This window comes from Somniosus microcephalus, chromosome 16 (assembly GCF_052327205.1).
Source record: "Somniosus microcephalus isolate GS21.2 chromosome 16, FLI_Smic_1.0, whole genome shotgun sequence".
NCBI classification, from domain to species: Eukaryota; Metazoa; Chordata; class Chondrichthyes; order Squaliformes; family Somniosidae; genus Somniosus; species Somniosus microcephalus.
Window position 1 is genome coordinate 79618623 of NC_141002.1, and position 20630 is coordinate 79639252.

Genomic DNA, 20630 nt, shown 5'->3' on the forward strand with positions numbered 1-20630 from the left:
GGCAGGGGACGCACCTGTAGCTAGAGGCCGCTTTTTCTCCATCTGTTGAAACAGGCAACCTTAACCTTGGGAACTATCGGTGGATGAGGAAGCGCAAAGTTTAACACTAATAGTGGCCGATGATACTTGAAAATGTTATAGGGTTAACTGCCGACATATTTTTTTTTAATGTTGAACCGCTAATATGCGCTATCTCCAAAAACATATATAGTTAGTTCAACAAATGTCTCAGAAGAATCCTCCACTGAATCGCTGCTGTGTTTCATTTTTTTTATGAATCGGGAGCCCTCTGAGGTTTATTTTATGATTTACGTTGATCGATGTTCAAAGGGGAGATGTTTATAGGGTAGATAGTGAAACACCGGCACCTTAAACAAATGCCTGCGCGTCGACAGATATTGTGAAAGTCAGTCATTGAGATTTTAGGAAGCCCTGTGAAATCTCTGCCCCCAATGCATAGACCACGATCGGAAAGGTAGCAACCTAAAACTGCGGGCAATAGCTCGGAAAATGCCGGTGTAAACGTGCGTAACTGGCACAATCCAACTTGTTGTCGGGGTGTTAGTTTAGCTTGGGTAACAGCCCGGGTTACACGTCTTTGAGCAGTCAATACTAAACGAATATTTGCAACAACAAAAAATGCCCGTTCTTCTATCTCCAGCCGTGTTGTCATCCCCAGCGACCTTCAAAGGCAGTTTGTAAATAACACAGGGAAGAGATGTTAAAAAAACACACAAGCATTACGTGGTGGCCGGGAGCAGGGTGTTGCCCGTTGCCTTTTCGTGGACAGAAAACACGGTCACGTACTTTGTGGAGATAAGACGATCACTTTCCCCCTCCTGTCTCTCGCTCTCTCAGAGGTCGGCTGCAACCCCCCGAGGAGGGAGAAAAGGTGACCGGCTGATCAATATTAAAGCAGGACTTGTCATTCCGTCTGACTTCACCTGGCCGCCTGCACTGGCCTGGATGCGGCGAATGGGAACGGCGCAAAGGGGCAAAAGATCGACTTGGCGGCGGTCGGCGGTGAAGAAACATCAGTAGGCGCGAAGAAAGAAGAAAGAAGAGGAGAAAAAAACCAATTCGCTGCTTCGGGTCTCCCTTTCCGAGTCATGTCTGAGCCGGAGAGATGGGCAAGATCGACGACAACGAGCGGATAGTTCTCAACGTGGGGGGAACTCGGCACGAAACTTACAGGAGCACACTGAGAACCCTGCCCGGAACCCGGCTAGCTCTGCTCGCCGAGTCCGATGGGCAAAGCCTCCCCGACTATGACCCCAGAGTCAACCAGTATTTCTTCGACCGCCACCCGGGGGTCTTCGCCTATGTCCTCAATTACTACCGGACCGGCAAGCTGCACTGCCCGGCCGACGTGTGCGGGCCACTTTTCGAAGAGGAGCTGGCCTTTTGGGGCATCGACGAGACGGACGTGGAGCCGTGCTGCTGGATGACTTACAGGCAGCACCGGGACGCCGAGGAAGCGCTCGACATCTTCGAGACGCCCGATCTGCTGAGCGGCGAGCCGCAGGACGGCGAGGACGAGGCGGAGCTCAGCCAGAGACTGGGCATCGAGGAATGCAGCCCGGGCGGCACCGGCAAACTCAGTCGCTGGAGGAGGTGGCAGCCGAGAATGTGGGCACTCTTTGAAGATCCCTACTCTTCCAGAGCGGCTCGGGTAAGACCCGAAGCGGGCAGGGGAGGGGGGGGGGGGGTTTAAATAAAGGATCCGAAACCCACGCTCAACCTAACACGATTACCAATTCATTTAATTATTATTTTTGTTCTCCGGTGCTTTAAACAACCCTAATTGAGCAGGGCCGTGATTTACCCCGCATTCTCTTTTTTTCTTGAATGGAAAGTGTTACAGGTTGTAGGGCTATTCATGTGTTCAGTAGATATATGCACCAGCTTTGGAGAGTTTACACTGGCTCACTCCCCACCCCCCACCCCCCAAATCGCGCAATTTTCGGCTACAGTTTGATGACATTTTGAATGTGTTTCATAATGTAGATAATCTGAACCAGCTATATTTGGGGAATTTTACCGTATACAATCGTGTTTGACTCTTCTAAACCAGAAGATACCGATTTAACGCGCTATAATACGCACAGTCATTTGATAGTGATCACAACTAGTTTCCAAGCTCCTTTGAAAGGACTTCTGCAAATCGTTAGCAAGAGGTTGCAGGCGCGCTGTTTAATTCACTTCCTTATGCTGTACTACAACTTTTGATCTGGAAAAAAAAATCAATCGATAGAATCGTCGGTGAATTATATTGCGTGACTTCTTACAAAGTGCAACAAGCGTTCATAGTCAGACGAAACTTCGTGACTTGCTTTTAGCGACGGGATAAAATGATCACACTATCCACAGGAGGTTCAATAGAAGGCAAGCGACAATTACAGATACATCTGCTCAACCATCATTCAGTAACTCCTCCTATAAACGCCAATGAACTCCGTTAACAAATTACTACCACCAAAAAGGCTTATACATTAAGGTACCAATGGAGTAACAGTGATAGCCTGTTGCAATAGGACGTGCAAAAGACGATGTGAACTGCTTTTAAAAAAAATAATTCACGTTATTTTCATGATTGCACTATGTTCCTGTAGTTGTCACATAGTAGTTGGAAATAAAACCCTTTCAACCGCCCCCCCCCCCCACGAAGGTTCGGAAATACCTATATTATGTAATTAATACATAAATAATGGGCACACTCCAACATCTCAAAAGTTGAGCTTAGGAACTTTTTCTGAAGTAATATGAAACAATAGGGCGCTCTAGACTCCCCAAAATACAATGTCATTAAATGTTGAGGTAACTAATACAATGAAAGGAAATGTGCAGGTGAATACGAAGTAAGAAGGTCGCGGTGAGATGTTATCAGGACTTCTTTCATTCAATTCTCCGAGCTTCACGTTCACTGACAGTTACAGCTTCTCGGTCTCTTCCACTTGGCATGGACCGAATTATGGGAATGGTTTGGGATAGTGGTTGGAAATACCTCTATTTTCCAGTTATAAAGACAATCATAAACGAATACTAATTAATCTCTGGTAGTTATCAAAGCTGAGAAAAAAACAATCATGTTTTTTTTCCTGTATTGTGGGGATTATAAGTGGCCCCTGAGGATATGATTGGAATATTCCTTTTCGGGGAATTTGTACAATGAGATTAACATACATAACGTTAACCAGCCTGATAGGAGGGCGAGTGAAAACAGTGGGAATGCATGAAATATGAAATAATAATTTATATAGGAGAAGATTCTGCCAACGAAGGGCGTTAGCATCTGGTTATTGGGGAAGACCACCATATATTTGCAGTCATTTGTACTCATTTAATGTTCATACAATTCCGTTCAGTAAATACATAACTAGTAGTTACACAACAATTGCAACAAAATTAGCAACGATTGGGTGAATCACCACTCTTTAATCAAATGTACTGGTGGAAAAGCACCTTTCCATTCATCATCTGCACATTTGTCTTTTTCTGCATTAGAAAGGAACCTGTTAGCTGCACTAAAATGATGTGTTGGCGGAAGGGAGGGAGGGAGGCTGCTGTGGTTGACTGGGACCCTGTGCACAAGCGCTGCTTCTCTCTTCCCTTCCCTTTCCACAAGCGCCTCGCTTGGCCGCACAGCTGCTGTTCTGGTTGCCATAGCGACCGGTATCTCCTTTGCACTGAAATCTGGTCTCTTGCCTTGCTTGTGCATCCCGGTGAGTCAAACGCTGCTGAGCGATAAGAAACAAAAACCTTTCCGCATAATATATTTCAGCACCATTTTAAGAACTGAATTTAAACTGTTTATTCAGTGGAAATTAAATGACTCCTTTCTTGGCACGAATGTTATCTGGCTTATATCACGGTTTTATGCTCCTCAAAGTAGCTCACCAATTAGCTTCAAAATGTAAACTCCAATGTCATCTTGTCATGCCTTCTGACTTGGCAATTGTGATCAACTTGTTGGTGCCTCACAGCTGTATAACACGGTGCAAAACTGATTGGTTACAGTGAAGGATATGATCCCTCCCCACACACACAAACACATGTTTTACCCACTGCTTACTTTGACTAAACAGGTCCATGAAGATTGCAATGATTACAATTAAAACTGAGATTATTTTACTGTTTTGCAAATCAATCTGATAAATTTGACTCTAATAAAGATTTATGTTGCACTTTAATATGCAGTAAAATGTCTTGACATCTTCAAGTGAATCAGGTATATTGAGTTACATCAAGTGTACAGCACAGAATCAGGCCATTCGGCCCAATTGGTCTATGCAGACGTTTATTCTCCACACCTCCTCCCACCCTACTTCAACTCACCCTATCAGCATATCCTTCTATTCCTTTCTCACCCATGTGCTCATAGCTTCCCCTTAAATGCATCTATGCTTTTTGCCTCAACTACTCCTTGTGGTAGCACGTTCCACATTCTTACCACTCTTTGGGTAAAGAAGTTTCTCCCGAATTGGATTTATTAGTGACTATGTTATATTTATGACATCTAGTTTTGGACTCCCCACAAGTGGAAATATTTTCTCTACGTCTACCCTATCAAACACTTTCATTATCTTAAAGACCTCTATCAGGTCACCCCTCAACCTTCTCTTTTCTACAGAAAAGAGCCCCAGCCTGTTCAATCTTTCCTGATAAGTATATCCTCTCAGTTCTGGTATCATCCTTGTGATTCTTTTTTGCACATTCCCCAATGCCTCTATATCCTTTTTATAATATGGAGACCAGAAGTGTACACAGCACTCTAAGTGTGGTCTAAACAAGGTTCGATACAAGTTTAACATAACTTCGCTGCTTTTCAATTCTATCCCTCTAGAAATGAACCCCAGTACTTGTTTTTTTAATGGCCTTATTAAACTGCATCGCTACTTTTAGTGACTTGTGTATCTGTACCCCTATATCTCTTTGCTCCTATACCCCATTAAAACTCCTATTATCCAAGCAGTATGTGGCCTCCTTATTCATCCTATCAAAATGCACTACCCCATACTTATTTATATTGAAATTCATTTGCCAATTACACGCCCATTCTGCAAGTTTATTAATGTCTTCCTATATTTTGTCGCATTCTTCCTTTGTAATAACTACACCTACCAATTTGGTGTCGTCCACAAATTTTGAAATTGGACTTCCGGATTCCCGAGTCCAAACCATTAATATAAATTGTGAACAACAGTGGTCTCAGCACCGAACCCTGTGGAACATCACTTCCCACCTTTTGCCAGTCTGAGTAGCAATAATCTATTTGAAGTAGATCTGCTGCAAGCAGGGTAGATGGAATAATAGGGGTTCGGTTCTGGCTATTTGTTTGGACTACTGCCAACATGCATATTCTCAATTTAAGCAAATGAAACCTGAAGACAAAAGTTAACATGCCTTTAATGGAATTTATGTAAGGGCAGTAAAACTGGAAAAGAAATGGAACGGTGTTCAGTAATCTGGTCACTAAATAAATACATGTATTTCTGTGTTCTGTTCCTGTTTTGCACCATTTTCATTCTTCAGTCCAACTCTAATTTTGGTTGTCATGTTAGCAGTTCATTTCATGGTTTAACCCAGAGCTCTTTCAAATTCTCATGGGATTTGCCATATAAGAGGAAAATAGCTTTTGATATAAGCATGCAGTTATTAAAAAGAGATTGTCAACACTCTCATGAGGATTGTGTCTTAGTTTAAAAACTGCAGTTTTATTTCACTTACATGTAAATGAATGCAGAGCAAGTGAAATAGTATGTGGATTTTTTTGTGAATGTGTTATGTATTGAGATGTTGCTCGAGTAGTTGTAACTGGGCTTTTGACAAAGCAAAGCATTGTCAGTAGAGTTGTAAATGACCACATTTTAACTAATCACGAATAATCATGTCAGCTATGTAAAATAATAGTGTAATATGAACCAATGTAAAGGAAGAGCGAGAGAAAGGTTGAATGGAGTTTAATTGAGTGACATTGATGAGCATGATAGTATTCTCAAACTGTTGCTGCTGACTCCCAGAATTTAGCAATCCATGAACCATCTGTAGAAAAGCAAAATGCTAATTACATTTTCACATCTATTCAACACCATGGAAAGGTAGGTCAGTTAAAGGCCATTTAAACAACTTGCAGCCTTACTGCTTCAAATTACTACTTGGTAATCCTTTTCATATTCTAATGTTATTGTTTTTTAAATGACAATATATATTACGCTGTGCTATCAGCTCCACGAGAGCAGATGGTACTGTGAATAAAACTGTCACAGTGATGCCATTAAAATCACTGTAATCCATATAGCTCCCAGTTAAAATTAAAATAACATCTAGTTTTTGACAACTTAGTTATTTGTTTAACATGCATACATGATGAGGTGCCAAGAAATATGATCTGTATCATACTTGAGACACTGACAGTGACTCACTTGCTGCTTTATCACTTATGAATTAACAAGTAAGGAAACTTATGGGGTAAAAAATGGGTCCTGTGACTCCTCATCACATAGCCTGTATAAAAATTTTAACATAGTATTCACTGCGGGGGGTGCGGCTGGCTGGTGTAGAGGGCTGGCACATTGTCTTTTCACATCTGACATCTAGGCTTGAATCCAGCTTGACTGATGGAATGAAAGTCTCCTCCATCTGCTGGCTGCAAGGATCCTATATGAAATTAGTTTGGGCAGCTTGAACCCAATTGCTACTGGGTGTGGGCCCACAGTACAAAACTGTCCCTAACACAGCACTGATTAGAAATCTCAGAGGGGGTCAGACGGGTGGCTGGTGTGCAAAAAGCAACATGGCCCACTGGGCACGTAGTTGTCTCTCTACTAAGGAGCTTCACTGAGGCAGAGCAGAGAAGGCTTTATTTTGCATTAAACTCATGCAATGGCTCAGTTGGGAATGCTTGATGCTGAAATTGGGCACGCAAAAAAGAGAAAGCCTTCCATTTTCCACCATCAACATCGTAAGGAGCACTAAAATGAAAATGAAAAAAAGAGCATAGCATAAACTTTGATTACGTTTGGCTTGGTTATGCAAAATTAGTTTTTAATAAGCAGCTACCATTAAAATTTTAGTTAAAGCAACTGAAATTTGTTTCAGGTACAGTTTATATTCAGTGATACTATGATCAAAGTCAAAACAGTAAAGAGAAATGTAACACGGGGAAATATATCATTTGATTATGCAAATAACAGTTAAAGTTAGTGGATACTGAATTAAAAGGAAAGCTGGAAGCCTCAGCAATTTTTGATTTTTAAATTATTTTCTTTCATACCTACTTTATCATTCTAAAGTCAAGCTGTAGTTCATGCCATTGAAGTCAATGGAAGCTTGAAATTGATACTATTCTGATGTGTAGATGCTTAAATATTTGTAATTGCAGTTTAAATATTTATATGGTGGCGTAATGTCTACTGACAGTATTATTTCCCACAGATCAACAGTAGGTTGTTATTGCTGAATTTGTTGTGATTAATTACCAATTATTAGAACATCATGTGCCAGTTATTGGACATCCTTTTTTTTATTCGTTTATGGGCTGTGGGCATCGCTGGCAAGGCCAGCATTTATTGCCCATCCCTAATTGTCTTTGAGAAGGTGGTGGTGAGCCGCCCTCTTGAACTGCTGCAGTCCATGTGGTGAAGGTACTCCCACAGTGCAGTTAGGGAGGGAGTTCCAAGATTTTGACCCAACGACGATGAAGGATCGGCGATATGCTTCTAAGTCAGGATGGTGTATGACTTGGAGGGGAACTTGGAGGTGGTGGTGTTCCCATGTGCCTGCTGCCCTTGTCCTTCTAAGTGGAAGAGATCGTGGGTTTGGGTGGTGCTGCTGAAGAAGCCTTGGCGAGTCGCTGCAGTGCATCTTGTAGATGGTACACATTGCAGCCACGGTACGCCGGTGGTGGAGGGAGTGAATGTTTGAGGTGGTAGTTGGGGTGCCAATCAAGTGGGCTGCTTTGTCCTGGATGGTGTCGAGCGTCTTGAGTGTTGTTGGAACAGCATTCATCCAGGCAAGTGGAGAGTATTCCCTCACACTCCTTACTTGTGCCTGTAGATGGTAGAAAGGTTTTGGGGAGTCAGAAGGTGAGACACTTGCCACAGAATACCCAGCCTCTGACCTGCTCTTGTTGCCACAGTATTTATGTGGCTGGTCCAGTTAAGTTTCTGGTCAATGGTGCCCTCCAGAATGTTGATGGTGGGGGATTCGGTGATGGCAATGCCATTGAATGTCAAGGGGTGTTGGTTAGACTCTCACTTGTTGGAGATAGTCATTGCCTGGCACTTGTGTGGTGCGAATGTTACCTGCCACTTATCAGCCCAAACCTCAACATCGTCCAGGTCTTAATGCATGCGGGCATGGACTGCTTCATTATCTGAGGAGTTGTGAATGGAGCTGAACACTGTGCAGTCATCTGCAAACATCCCCATTTCTGACCTTATGTTGGAGGGAAGGTCATTGATGAAGCAGCTGAAGATAGTTGGGCCTAGGACACTGCCCTGAGGAACTCCTGCAGCGATGTCCTGGGGCTGTGTTGATTAACCTTCAACCACCACAGCCATCTTCCTTTGTGCTAGGTATGACTCCAGCCAGTGGAGAGTTTTCCCCCTGATTCCCATTGACTTCAGTTTTACTAGGGTTCCCTGATGCCACACTCGGTCAAATGCTGCCTTGATGTCAAGAGCAGTCACTCTCACCTCACCTCTGGAATTCAGCTCCTTTGTCCATGTTTGGACCAAGGCTGTAATGAGGTCGGGAGCTGAGTGGTCTTGGCGGAACACAAACTGGGCATCAGTGAGCAGGTTATTGGTGAGTAAGTGCCGCTTGATAGCACTGTCGATGATACCTTCCATCACTTTGCTGATGATTGATAGTAGACTGATGGGGCGGTAATTGGCTGGATTGGATTTGTCCTGCTTTTTGTGGGCAGTTTTCCACATTGTCAGATAGATGCCAGTACATAAGAACATAAGAATATAAGAAATAGGAGCAGGAGTAGGCCAATCGGCCCCTCGAGCCTGCTCCGCCATTCAATAAGATCATGGCTGATCTGACCCTAACCGCCAATCTACTATCACTGAACCATCTCCTGAATCTAACAGAATTAGACACACGAAATAGGAGCAGGATCAGGCTACATGGCCCCTGGGCCTGCTCCGCTACCCACAGGGCCATGACCGGTCCGAACCTAGACTCATGTCCAAATTCCTGCCCGTTCCCCGTAACCCTTTACTTCTAGGAAACTGTCTATTTCTGTTTTAAATTTATGTAATGATGTGGCTTCTACAGCTTTTTGGGGCAGCATATTCCATGGACCTACCACCCTCTGAGTGAAGTAGTTCCTCCTCATCTCAGTTTTGAAAGAGCAGCCCCTTATTCTAAGACTATGCCCCCTAGTTCTAGTTTCACCCATCATCGGGAACATCCTCCCTGCATCCACCTGATCCAACCCCTTCACAATCTTATATGTTTCAATAAGATCGCCTCTCATTCTTCTGAACTCCAATGAGTAGAGTCCCAATCTACTCAACCTCTCCTCATATGTCCATCCCCTCATCCCCGGGATTAACCGAGTGAACCTTCTTTGTACTGACTCGAGAGCAAGTATGTCTTTTCTTAAGTATGGACACCAAAACTGTATGCAATATTCCAGGTGCGGTCTCACCAATACCTTGTACAACTGAAGCAATACCTCCCTATTTTTATATTCTATCCCCCTAGCAATGAAAGCCAACATTCCATTGGCCTTCTTAATCACTTGCTGCACCTGCATACTAACCTTTTGGGTTTCGTGCACCAGGACCCCCAGATCCCTTTGTACTTCAGTACTTTCCAGTTTCTTGCCATTAAGATAATAACTTGCTCTACGATTTTTCCTGCCAAAGTGCATAACCTCACACTTTCCAGTATTGTATTCCATCTGCCAAATCTCTGCCCACTTACTTAGCCTGTCTATGTCCCCTTGCAGGTTTTTTATGTCCTCCTCACTCACTACTTTCCCTCCCATCTTAGTATCATCTGCAAACTTTGATATGTTACACTCGATCCCCTCCTCCAAATCGTTAATATAGATTGTAAAGAGTTGGGGACCCAGCACTGACCCCTGTGGAACACCACTAGTTACTGATTGCCAGTCCGAGAATGAACCATTTATCCCAACTCTCTGCTTTCTGTTAGATAGCCAATCCTCTATCCATGCCAGAATATTACCCCCAATCCCGTAATTTTTTATCTTAAGCAATAATCTTTTGTGTGGCACCTTGTCAAATGCTTTTTGGAAGTCTAAATACACTACGTCCACTGGTTCCCCTTTATCCACCCTATATGTTACTTCCTCAAAGAACTCCAGCAAATTTGTCAAACATGACTTCCCCTTCATAAAACCATGCTGACTTTGTCCTATTAAATTATGATTATCCAAATGTCCTGTTACTGTCTCCTTAATAATGGACTCCAATATTTTACCTACCACAGATGTTAGGCTAACCGGTCTATAGTTTCCAGCCTTCTGTCTACTGCCCTTTTTAAATAAGGGTGTTACATTAGCAGTTTTCCAGTCTGCCGGGACCTTTGCTGATTCCAGGGAGTTTTGGAAAATTATTACCAATGCATCCACAATCCCTACCGCCACTTCCCTCAAGACCCGAGGATGTAAGCCATCAGGTCCAGGTGATTTATCTGCCTTGAGTCTCATTATTTTACCGAGTACCACTTCCTTAGTGATTTTGATCGTGTTTAGCTCCTCCCCCCCCCTATAGCCCCCTGTTTGTCCAGTGTTGGGATATTCTTAGTGTCTTCTATTGTAAAGACTGATGCAAAATATTCATTCAGTGTTTTTGCCATCTCCATATTTCCCACCATTAATTTCCCGGTCTCATCCTCTAAGGGACCAACATTTACTTTAGCCACCCTTTTTCTTTTTATATAACTATAAAAACTCTTACTATCTGTTTTTATATTTTTTGCTAATTTACTTTCATAATCTATCTTCCCTTTCTTAATCTTTTTGTTACTTTTTGCTGTTTTTTAAAGTTTTCCCAATCCTCTATCCTCCCACTAGATTTGGCTACCTTATATGCCCTTGTTTTTAGTCAAATACTATCCTTAATTTCTTTACTTCGCCATGGATGGCTGTCTTCTTTTACACCCTTTTCTTCTCAGTGGAATATATTTTCCAGTAGTGTAGCTGTACTGGAACAGCTTGGCTAGAGGCACGGCTAGTTCTGGAGCACAAGTCTTCAGCCCAATAGCTGGGATGTTGTTGGGGCCCATAGCCTTTGCTGTATCCAGTGCGCTCAGCTGTTTCTTGATATCACAATGAGTGAATTTAATTAGCTGAAGACTGGCTTCTGTGATGCTGGGGACCTCATCAGAAAGATGTAAAAGCAATAGAGTAGTGACAATGGGGATCTTCAATTATCCTAATAGAGACTGCGAAGGGAAAAAACAATGTAAAGGGCAAGGCGGGGAGGAATTCCTGAATTGTGTACAGGAGAACTTTTTTGATCAGTATGTTTCCAGCCCAACAAGGAAGGAAGCAGTGCTAGATCTTGTTCTGGGGAATGAAGTGGGACAAGTGGAGCATGTTTCAGTGGGAGAGCATCTGGGAAACAGTGATCACAAATATCATTAGGTTTAGAGTAGTTATGGAAAGGGACAAGGAACAATGAAAGGTGAAGATACTCAACTGGATGAGGGCTAATTTCGGTGAGTTGAAACAGGATCTGGCCCAGGTGGATTGGAAGCAAAACATTTGGCAGCTAAAACAGTAATTGAGCAATGGGAGGCCTTCAAAGAGGGAATAGTTTGGGTACTATCAGTAAACATTAATAATAGACTATCACCACCTTCCCCTCCCCCTGGTTCAGTCCGGAAATTGAAGCTCACCTTGCGGTCTGGGACTGAATAACATAGACTGGGAACGTTCTCAGCCTCAAACAAAAGTAGAAAGGAAAAAAAAAAGACCTGCATGTTCATGTCCTCAGAACATCCCAAAGCCAATGGATTACTTTTGAAGTGTAATCACAGTTGTTTTGTAGGCAAACACAGGTGCCAATTTGTGCAGAGCAAGGACATGAATAACCGATTAATCTTTTGGTGATGTTGGTTGAGGGATGAATGTTGACCAGGGCACCAGAACAATTGCCTGCTCTTTTTTGAAAAACTGCCATGGGATCCTTTCCCTCTATCTGAACAGATAGAACAGAGACCTCAGTTTAACATCCCATCCTAAAGATGACATCCCCAACAATGCAGCACCATCTTAGTACTGGAATGAATTGTCAACTTAAATTATGTGCTCAAGTCCTGGAGTGCGGCTTGAAGCGACAACTTTAAATAATTAAAAACCAGTGTTCGATTAGGTTAAACAAGGCTAGACACCATTCTTTCCCATCAGCAGCCTGAGTTCTGATCCACCCTACGTTGATGGGATGAAAAGTTCCTTTCCCTGCGAGTTGCAAGTGTTCTAGTCGGGACAATTTCAACTCAGTTCCTAGTGTGCATGGGCCCATAGCACAAAACTGCCTCAGTTTTGGCACAAGTTGGGATTCAATTGACAATCTCACCCAAGAGAGGTGACAGGATGGCAACTGTAGGAAATTGAATAATTGTTACTCTTGGTATTCATTTATGATATGATGCTCAGTAATTGGATGTAGGCAGCAGTGAGGTGTAATCCAGCCTTCTGTTTGTATTATCTCAGTCTTGGAATAAAATCACAACTGTATCAGTGTGGCATTTCTGTGATGCTTACTTAAATGCTCATGGCCTTTCTGACAAAATTTCATTTTATTTGTCTCGATGGATTTGAACTAGTTGTCAGCAGGGAAAGGATAGGTTTTTAATATTCTGTTTCTCTGCACAATATATCTTTTTAGCAAATCTTGAAATATGTATTTTTTATATTCATTCTCAGAATGTGGGTGTCACTGGCAAGGTCAGCATTTATTGTTCATCCTAGTCACCCTTGAGAGGGTGGTGTTGGGCCTTCTGCTTGAACCACTGAAATCCGTGTGATGAAGGTGCTCACAGAATGCCTTTAGATATGGAGTCCCAGAATTTTGATGCAGTGACAATGACGGAATGGAGATGTATGTCCAAGTCAGGATGGTGTGTGATTTGGAGAAATGATGGCCCCATGCAGCTGTTGCCCTTGTCCTTCTAAATGGTGGCGGTCATGGGTTTGGGAGGTGCTGCTGGAGAAGCTCTGTAGATAGAATGCACCGCAGCCACAGTATGCCCACAGTGGAGGGAGTGGATATTTAAACCAGTGGATGGAGTGCCGATCAAGTGGACTGCTTTGTCCTGGACAGTCGAGCTTGTTGAGTGTTGTTGGAGCTACACTCACCCAGGGAAGTGCAGAGTATTCCATCACACTCCTAAATGGTGCCTTGCTGTTGGTAGTGAGGCTATGGAGAGTCAGGCGGTGAGCCACTCGCTGCAGAATACACAGCCCCTGACCTGCTTAGTTGCCATGGTATTTATGTGACTGGTCCAGTTGAGTTTCTGATCAATGGTGACCCCCAGGATGTTGATGGTGGGAGGCCTCAGTGGTGGTAATGCCATTGAATATCAAGGGTAGGTGGTTATGCTCTCTCTTGTTGGAGATGGTCAATGTCTGGCACTTGTGTGGTGCAAGTGTGACTTGCCACAAATCAGATCAAGCCTTGATATTGTTCAGGTCTTGCTGCATGCTAATGGACTAATTCATTATCTGAGAAATTGTGAATGGAGCTGAACAATATGCAATCATTAATGAACAGCGCTACTTATGATGGAGGGAAGGCCATTGATGAAGCAGCTGAAGATGATTGGGCCTAGGACACTGCCCTGAGGAACTCCTGCAGCGATGTCCTGGGGCTGAGGTAAATGGCCTCCAATGACCACAACCATCTTCCTTTGTGCTAGGTATGACTCCAGCCACTGTAGCGTTTTCCCCTTGATCCCCACTGACTTCAGTTTTACTAGGGCTCCTTGGTGCCACACTCGGTCAAATGCTGCCTTGATGTCACCTCAGCTGTGGAATTCAGCTCGTGTTCATGTTTGGACCAAGGCTGTAATGAGATCTGGAGCCAAGTGGTCCTAGCGGAACCCAAACTGAGCTTCGTTGAGAAGGTTATTGGTGATTAAGTATTGCTTGATAGCATTGTTGACCACTCCTTCCATCAGTTTGCTGATGATTGGGAGCAAGCTGATGGGACGGTAATTGGCGGGGTTGGATTTGTCCAGAATTTCCTTGTGGGCCAGGAGGAGCAGTCCTGCTCCTCATGGTCCAAAATAAGAAAACCTGGACCTTTCCTGTCCTGGGCTTCACTCCCCATCTCACTGATCATGATCACCTACCACCCACTTCGACCCATTTACCTGACTGCTAGGACTCATTCCCATGGGTGCATGGATGCAGCCATCTGACATCCAACCCGCCTGCTGTACATCATTGACACTGGATTTGGGGGACTTGTCAGGCCTGATGTATATCAATGAGGCTTGGGAGTTAAAAATGACCTAGGCCTCAGGTTGGGGAGCTGGGGCAAGCTTGGCGATCGCCCTGCAGGCCCAATACTTGTCGCTCGTCCTGAGTTAAAATCGGAGCTTATGATCCCAAGTCATTGTGAGGTCAGGGTATGCAGAGTAATGTTCCGAAATAATATGAGTGCTGAATTGTCAAATGTTTATTATCTGAATATCATTGAAACCATTAGTAGCTTTTCTTGGTGTCATGATTCTGTATTTAAATCTTCCTTCAGTCACAATTTTCCAAGACAACCATTTTGTGAGGGTGAATACTTAAACATTTTCATGACTTCAATCCCAATAATTCCCAGAAAAGCTGTCTGCTTACATTATGCATGAATCTTTCGCATGAATCAAAAGTTTGTTAAAAAAGTCTATTTTCAGCATAGTGATTTGGTTATCACATTGACTCAGTATTAATAAAAGTATAGGCCAAAAATGTTTTTGGTAAATTTCTACCAGTTCTGTGGTTTGCTCTGCTGTCTGTCAGAGTATCTGGTAGAACACAGCCAGAAGAACCTAATACTGAAATGTCACATGGAATGGAATATGTCTTGAGAACAGCGCACACCCCTTGCTTCATTACTTTTAAATAGAATAGACCGTAGGAGCAATGACTAGAAATGACATGAGTGCTTGTGACCTGACAACAGGATGCTTTCACTGAAATGGTTTCACTAAGTGAATGTGAAAGCACTTCTCAGACTGAGAATAGAACACAAAGAAAAAATATTTTCACAATTGTCAGTTTTTGTATTCAATACGCAGGAGTTTTAATTTACTAGTAAAAATAACTCACACAATAAAGTGTGCAAGTGAGCACAAAGGACAATGATTTTATAGCCGTAATTGTAAATTAGTATCAGAAGCACACAGGTTTTATACAGAGTGATGTGTTATGGTTAGCTCATTTTAAGATTATACTTATTATCAAAAGTAATCATCAGAAAATCCCCAAAGGCAACTAAGACGTTTCTAAATGCTGTTCACACCAAAGGGTACTGTCTTTGTGGCAAGGTATTTGGCAAACCTTTTTTCTCCTTTTTACAAACACACTATGCACATAAATGAATCATAACAAACGCATCGTCACATCAATTGTTCATGGCATCGTCATGGCAACAATGACCTAAAGATTTTCTGACATTTATTCGTCATGAAACAATGTGAATAACTTTGCCAGAAATTTTTCATAAACACAATTTCCACTCTAGTTTGTGCTCAGAAAGCTCTGACTCAAATGGTCAAGTGCCAGCATCAGTTTCTGATGTTGAATGCAATTTTCCTCCTCAAGTGTTATCCTTAGTGAACAAGTGTTAGCATTAGTGAATCATCTTACATAGTCAACTGCTAATAATTCAAAGTTATTTTAGCACTAAAACAATTGAACTAAGCAATGTAAATAACACAATAAAGTAGGAATTTAGTGCTAAAATAATTGAAATATCAGATAATTCAAATTGAGCTGCTTCTCATTAAGAGTAGACTGTGATTCACTAAACATGAAAGTGAGCTCCATTGCTAGGTAATGCATGCTGAAATTAAACTACAGGAAACTCTTTGGTATCCAGCACCGACGGGACCGGCGTGTTGCCGGTTGATCAAAAATTCCGGATGACGAGAGGGTTATCTACTGAGGCTACTTTCAACAAAGAAAAATAAAAAAATCAAGAAATGTGCAGTGTACAGTAATTGGGTACTCACCTACAGAATGTTGTGTTAAATGGATGGTGGAAGATGCTTGATTAAGTACAGTACTGCCAGTTGAGGGTAATGCAATGCAATGACTACCAGCAGCGTGGGAGACACACAGTACCCCTGTAAAATGGCGGATCAGAAGAGACTACCAGCAGTGCGGGAGAGTCAGACTCCTGTTATTGAGGTGTTCCGACTTCCGACAGCACCAAGAAGCCGAGTAGTGGCAGTTTGGAGAACTACCCCCACTGACTAACTCGGCCACTGCGGGAGGCTCGGACTCGGACTCGGCAACATTGCCGGTTATTGAGGTGTTGTTTTGCCGGTTAATAGAGAATTCTGGTTATTTAGGTGCCGTTTTAACAAGAGTTTCCTGTAGTTAGGACAACAGTTTTATTTTAACTGTTATGAAACATTGTACCACATCTATGATCAGTGAATGTCACAGCATAGAATAAATGTAACATTAGTAAACAAACATTGTTACAAATTGTGCAATGAAAAATCAAAACGCGTTGTTGAACAAACTTTTGGCTGAATGGCTAGAATACTGTTTAGCCAGGTACTGACACAATAAACAAACCAATGATATGAGTTTCATTCTTTGTAGAGTTGCCAGTTAAAGTGCCCTAAAAGCATATTGGGGCAGAAATTCCTCCCCAAACGCGTGAGTACGGAAGGGGTACTCACGTGTCTTGCCGGAGGAAATGCCGGTTTTCAGCATGCACAGCGCATGCGCTGAAAACCGGCATTTCCTCTCCTCTAACCCAAGAGGTGAAGAGGCTAGCGCGTGCGCTGTAGGGGGCAGTGCGTGCGTCTTGGATTTCCTCTGTTTTAGGGGATTTGCGCATGTCTAAAGGCCTCCGGTCTTTACGCTTGTAAAAAGCACACGTAAGTATTTATTTTTACAGGTAAGTGGTGTTTTAGTGTAATTTAGAATTTTTTTTCCCACAGGTTTATTATTTTAAAGAATCTACCATAAGGTAAGTTTAGTTTTAGACCCTTTTTATTAAAAATTTATTTTTTTCAAAAAAAAAAATTATTGTTTAAATTATTTTTTTTAACTTATTTATACTTAATTTAATGATTGGGATGTTTTTTTAAATGTTTATTTAAAGTTTAAATAGTGTTTTGGGCCCCCGGAGTTTTCATGAGTTTGACAGTTCTTACTCTCAAACTCATGAACGAACCTTCCCCTCCCCTGATTGGTTGTACAGTGCTCACCTGATCCCAGCCGGCACATCGCACTAACTACGCCGCTGGATCAGGTAAGCACTGCGCGCTGACATCTGAACCGGGCCAGGGACAGGAATTGCAAGCAGGCCCGGGCTTCAGATGTCAGCGCGCAGGGTGAGTGCAGATCGGGGGCTTGCACGCGCGGGAAGCCCCCGACACCAAGTTCTGGGCCATTATTTTAATATTAATTAGAATATGGATGACCAAAGGTAAACTGATACTGACTTACTCACCACTTTGCCATCACTCTCAATAATGGGCACTGAGCCATGAATGACAGTCATTGAAGTGTCGTGGTCTGGACCATTTCATCATATACACTGAAAGAGAATGTTTGGAGTTAAGTGAAGACAAATAAGGAGGAAGGAAAAGGGAAAACCTAAATCAGGTGTTAGGTGTTGAATATGTAAAGTAAGGGCCTAATGCCTGATAAAGAACCCCTTTGAGAAATTAGTTCCTAATGAACAAAGCAGGTGTCGGGAAGCCCAAACCATTTTCGGTTTGCGGGCCTCAATTAAATGCCACCAGCAAGCTGCGGGTGACCAAAGGGGTACCCCACTGCAACTTGCTGGCTGTGGGAGGGTCTGCAGGGGGGTGGGGGGGATCTGCGGGAGGGCCTCATATAGGCTAGCAGTGGGCCTAGGAGGAGCTCCTGCTCCCATAAAAATAAAATGAAAAATTTCTTCAGCTGTTTTCTGAGGGAGCTCCAGCAGTCACTTTAAAGATGCCTTGTGCAAATGGTAGGAGTGTGTGCAGCACATGGTCCACCCATTTGTACCCAAGAATTGTATTCAGGATCCTACAACTGGCATAGGATCCTTATTTATATATTTAAGCAGCCTCATGCCAGAAACAGGCAAGTGGGCTATTTGACCATTTATAGTCCTACCTGAAAACTGCATCAGGCTATACTTGTGGCAAAGGTGGTCACAGGCCTATAGTTTCCTGGGTTATCCATCATTCCCTTTTTATAAGTTGGCACCCCATTCACCTCTCTCTAGACCCTTGTCACATACACAACTGTATCGGTGATGCCCTTAAAATATCTACAAGGGTATGACTAATCGAGGCTGCCTAAACTAATTTCTTTTAGGTCCCTTACCACTAATCGGTTTCAAGCCCAAATCCAGGAGATAGAATGATATATTCTAACTTACTTTGCTACCCAACCGGTTAGTATTTTAAATCGAATAACATTTTAGTATTAGAAGAATAAAGACACATAAGGGGAGATTCTTCTTGATGGGCACCCAGTGAGTGGTCAGCACAGCACAGCTGAAGTTTGATGCACCTTTCTGGAAGCATTTGCCTTGCCTATCCTCCCCATGGCTATTTTCTTAGCCTGGTTGGTCTCTCAGCATAGGCCTGAATCTAGGCTGGGCTGTGCATTACGCAAAGATTCCTAGATACTCTTCAGCCTGCTTCTGAGACACCTACAGACTTTCCAGTTCATATGTCTGAGGACAGGCCACTGCACCAACTTTCCATAGGGATCCCTCCACTGGTGTGACAATCATGGATTGGGATTACAGATTGAAGCAGCAGGCTAGTCCTACACTTTCAGAGAGCTAGCACAGGCACGGCAGGCTGAATGGCCTCCTTCTGTGATGTAAGATTCCATGATTCTACACTTATTAAATGCAGGCTAAGTTACACTTGTTGGGGAAATCCAGGAAATCCTGGGGCATCACGGACAGTGTGAAAATTTGATGTAATGGGTCTCTTACCACGTCCCCGCCCCCCCCCCCCATGACCCCAGCCCCCCACCTCCCTTTTTCCCGTGGCTGTGCCAAGGAAATAGTGATTCTCCAGATGCCGGACAGAATAAAGTTTACTCCTCGAGACTCAAGGGTTTGACAAACACTGCAAAGTTTTATAGTATCTTTAATACTTCATTATTATCTGTGAAGAGAATCGTAATAATAGAGTAGTGATCCTGTATTCACAATAGCATCGGAAAGTTTAAAATTAAAGACAGCTTAAATTCCTGATATGATGAAGGCAGCCTATGATAAATTATATTACATTTATTCTGAGTGGATGTGCATGTTTCATTATATACTTTAACTGTCATTATTAAAAAATTATTGAAAGATAATGGAAGTTTCAGTTTAATTGGATATCCCATGTTTCAACGACTATACCAAAATTCAATTAAATGGGCAAAAACTTAATTTAGCAACTGGAGTTGCTACAGTTTCTGGGATAGTAGTTGATGATCTGAATGGCTACTGACCAGTTGCAGTAACGATACCAACATTTTGGAATGAGATAATTCACTTTAGATTGAAGATGTTACATTTATTTTAGAAGTCCATTGTAAATGGAAATCATTTAATATCATGTAGAGTTTTCTACAGGATTAGATAATATAAAGGCCTGTCAAGTATTTCTGTAAAAGGCATTGAAGTAATTTTAATCAATTACTATATTGCCCTATAATATATTCAGAGGATTGCAAAGGTTTAGATCTGTCATAATGTTGTGCATTTGAGGTCTATGACAGACTGGGGGATTGCTTTATTACATTTTATCAATGACTTACACAGAATTACATAGAATGTACAGCACAGAAACAGGCCATTCGACCCAACTGGTCCATGCTGGTGTTTATGCTCCACACGAACCTCCTCCCACCCATTTAACTCTATCAGCAGATCCTTCTATTCCTTTCTCCCTCATAATTAGTTAGACAGGGTAAATGGCTTTAGCCAGCTGTATTACTGGGCAAAAGCCACTGGGGTAATTTTCAACTTCGGTGGGTGGAAAACTCATAATAGCTGATCGCCTACCTGTTATCCACCCCACCTGGTTCGGCTGGGACGTACAGCGAACGGCCGATTCGGTACCGTCAATTTTCCGCAGAGCTGGCGTTGAAAATTATCCCCATTATTTAGGTGGCAATAGTGATCAATACACATGACTAACTGGCTGCCCAATCAAACTGTAGCAATGGAAGATTCTGTCCTGGATGGAGTTTCATTGTGTCAACGTCCCTGTTCTGAAATAATCAAAGTCAAAAGTTACTCGCTGGGACTGGCTGCTTGAATTGTTCACTGATGCAGATTAATAGACCATGGAATAGACAAATTTAATTATTCTGATTGCTAAACCAGCAAAGCAAGATGCTTACAGGAAGATGGTAACACCTGGAGATTAACAGCCCAACTCATAAGGTACAAAAG

At 42.6% G+C, this 20630-nt stretch overlaps 1 protein-coding gene across 5 annotated transcripts in view; it reads left to right on the top strand.

The window, feature by feature from the left end:
• Positions 1-230: 230 nt before the first annotated feature.
• The window catches only part of LOC147106317 (voltage-gated potassium channel KCNC2-like), a 207055-nt gene continuing 186655 nt past the window's right edge, over positions 231-20630 (top strand). The window contains exon 1 of one of the 5 annotated variants that reach the window (XM_086009313.1): positions 231-1672. In XM_086009313.1, coding sequence (XP_085865439.1) covers positions 1127-1672 — 546 coding nt within the window. In that variant the 5' untranslated portion in view covers positions 231-1126. The remainder of the gene's footprint in view (positions 1673-20630) is intronic. The other 4 variants (XM_086009317.1, XM_086009316.1, XM_086009312.1 and 1 more) reach the window with 4 other exon arrangements.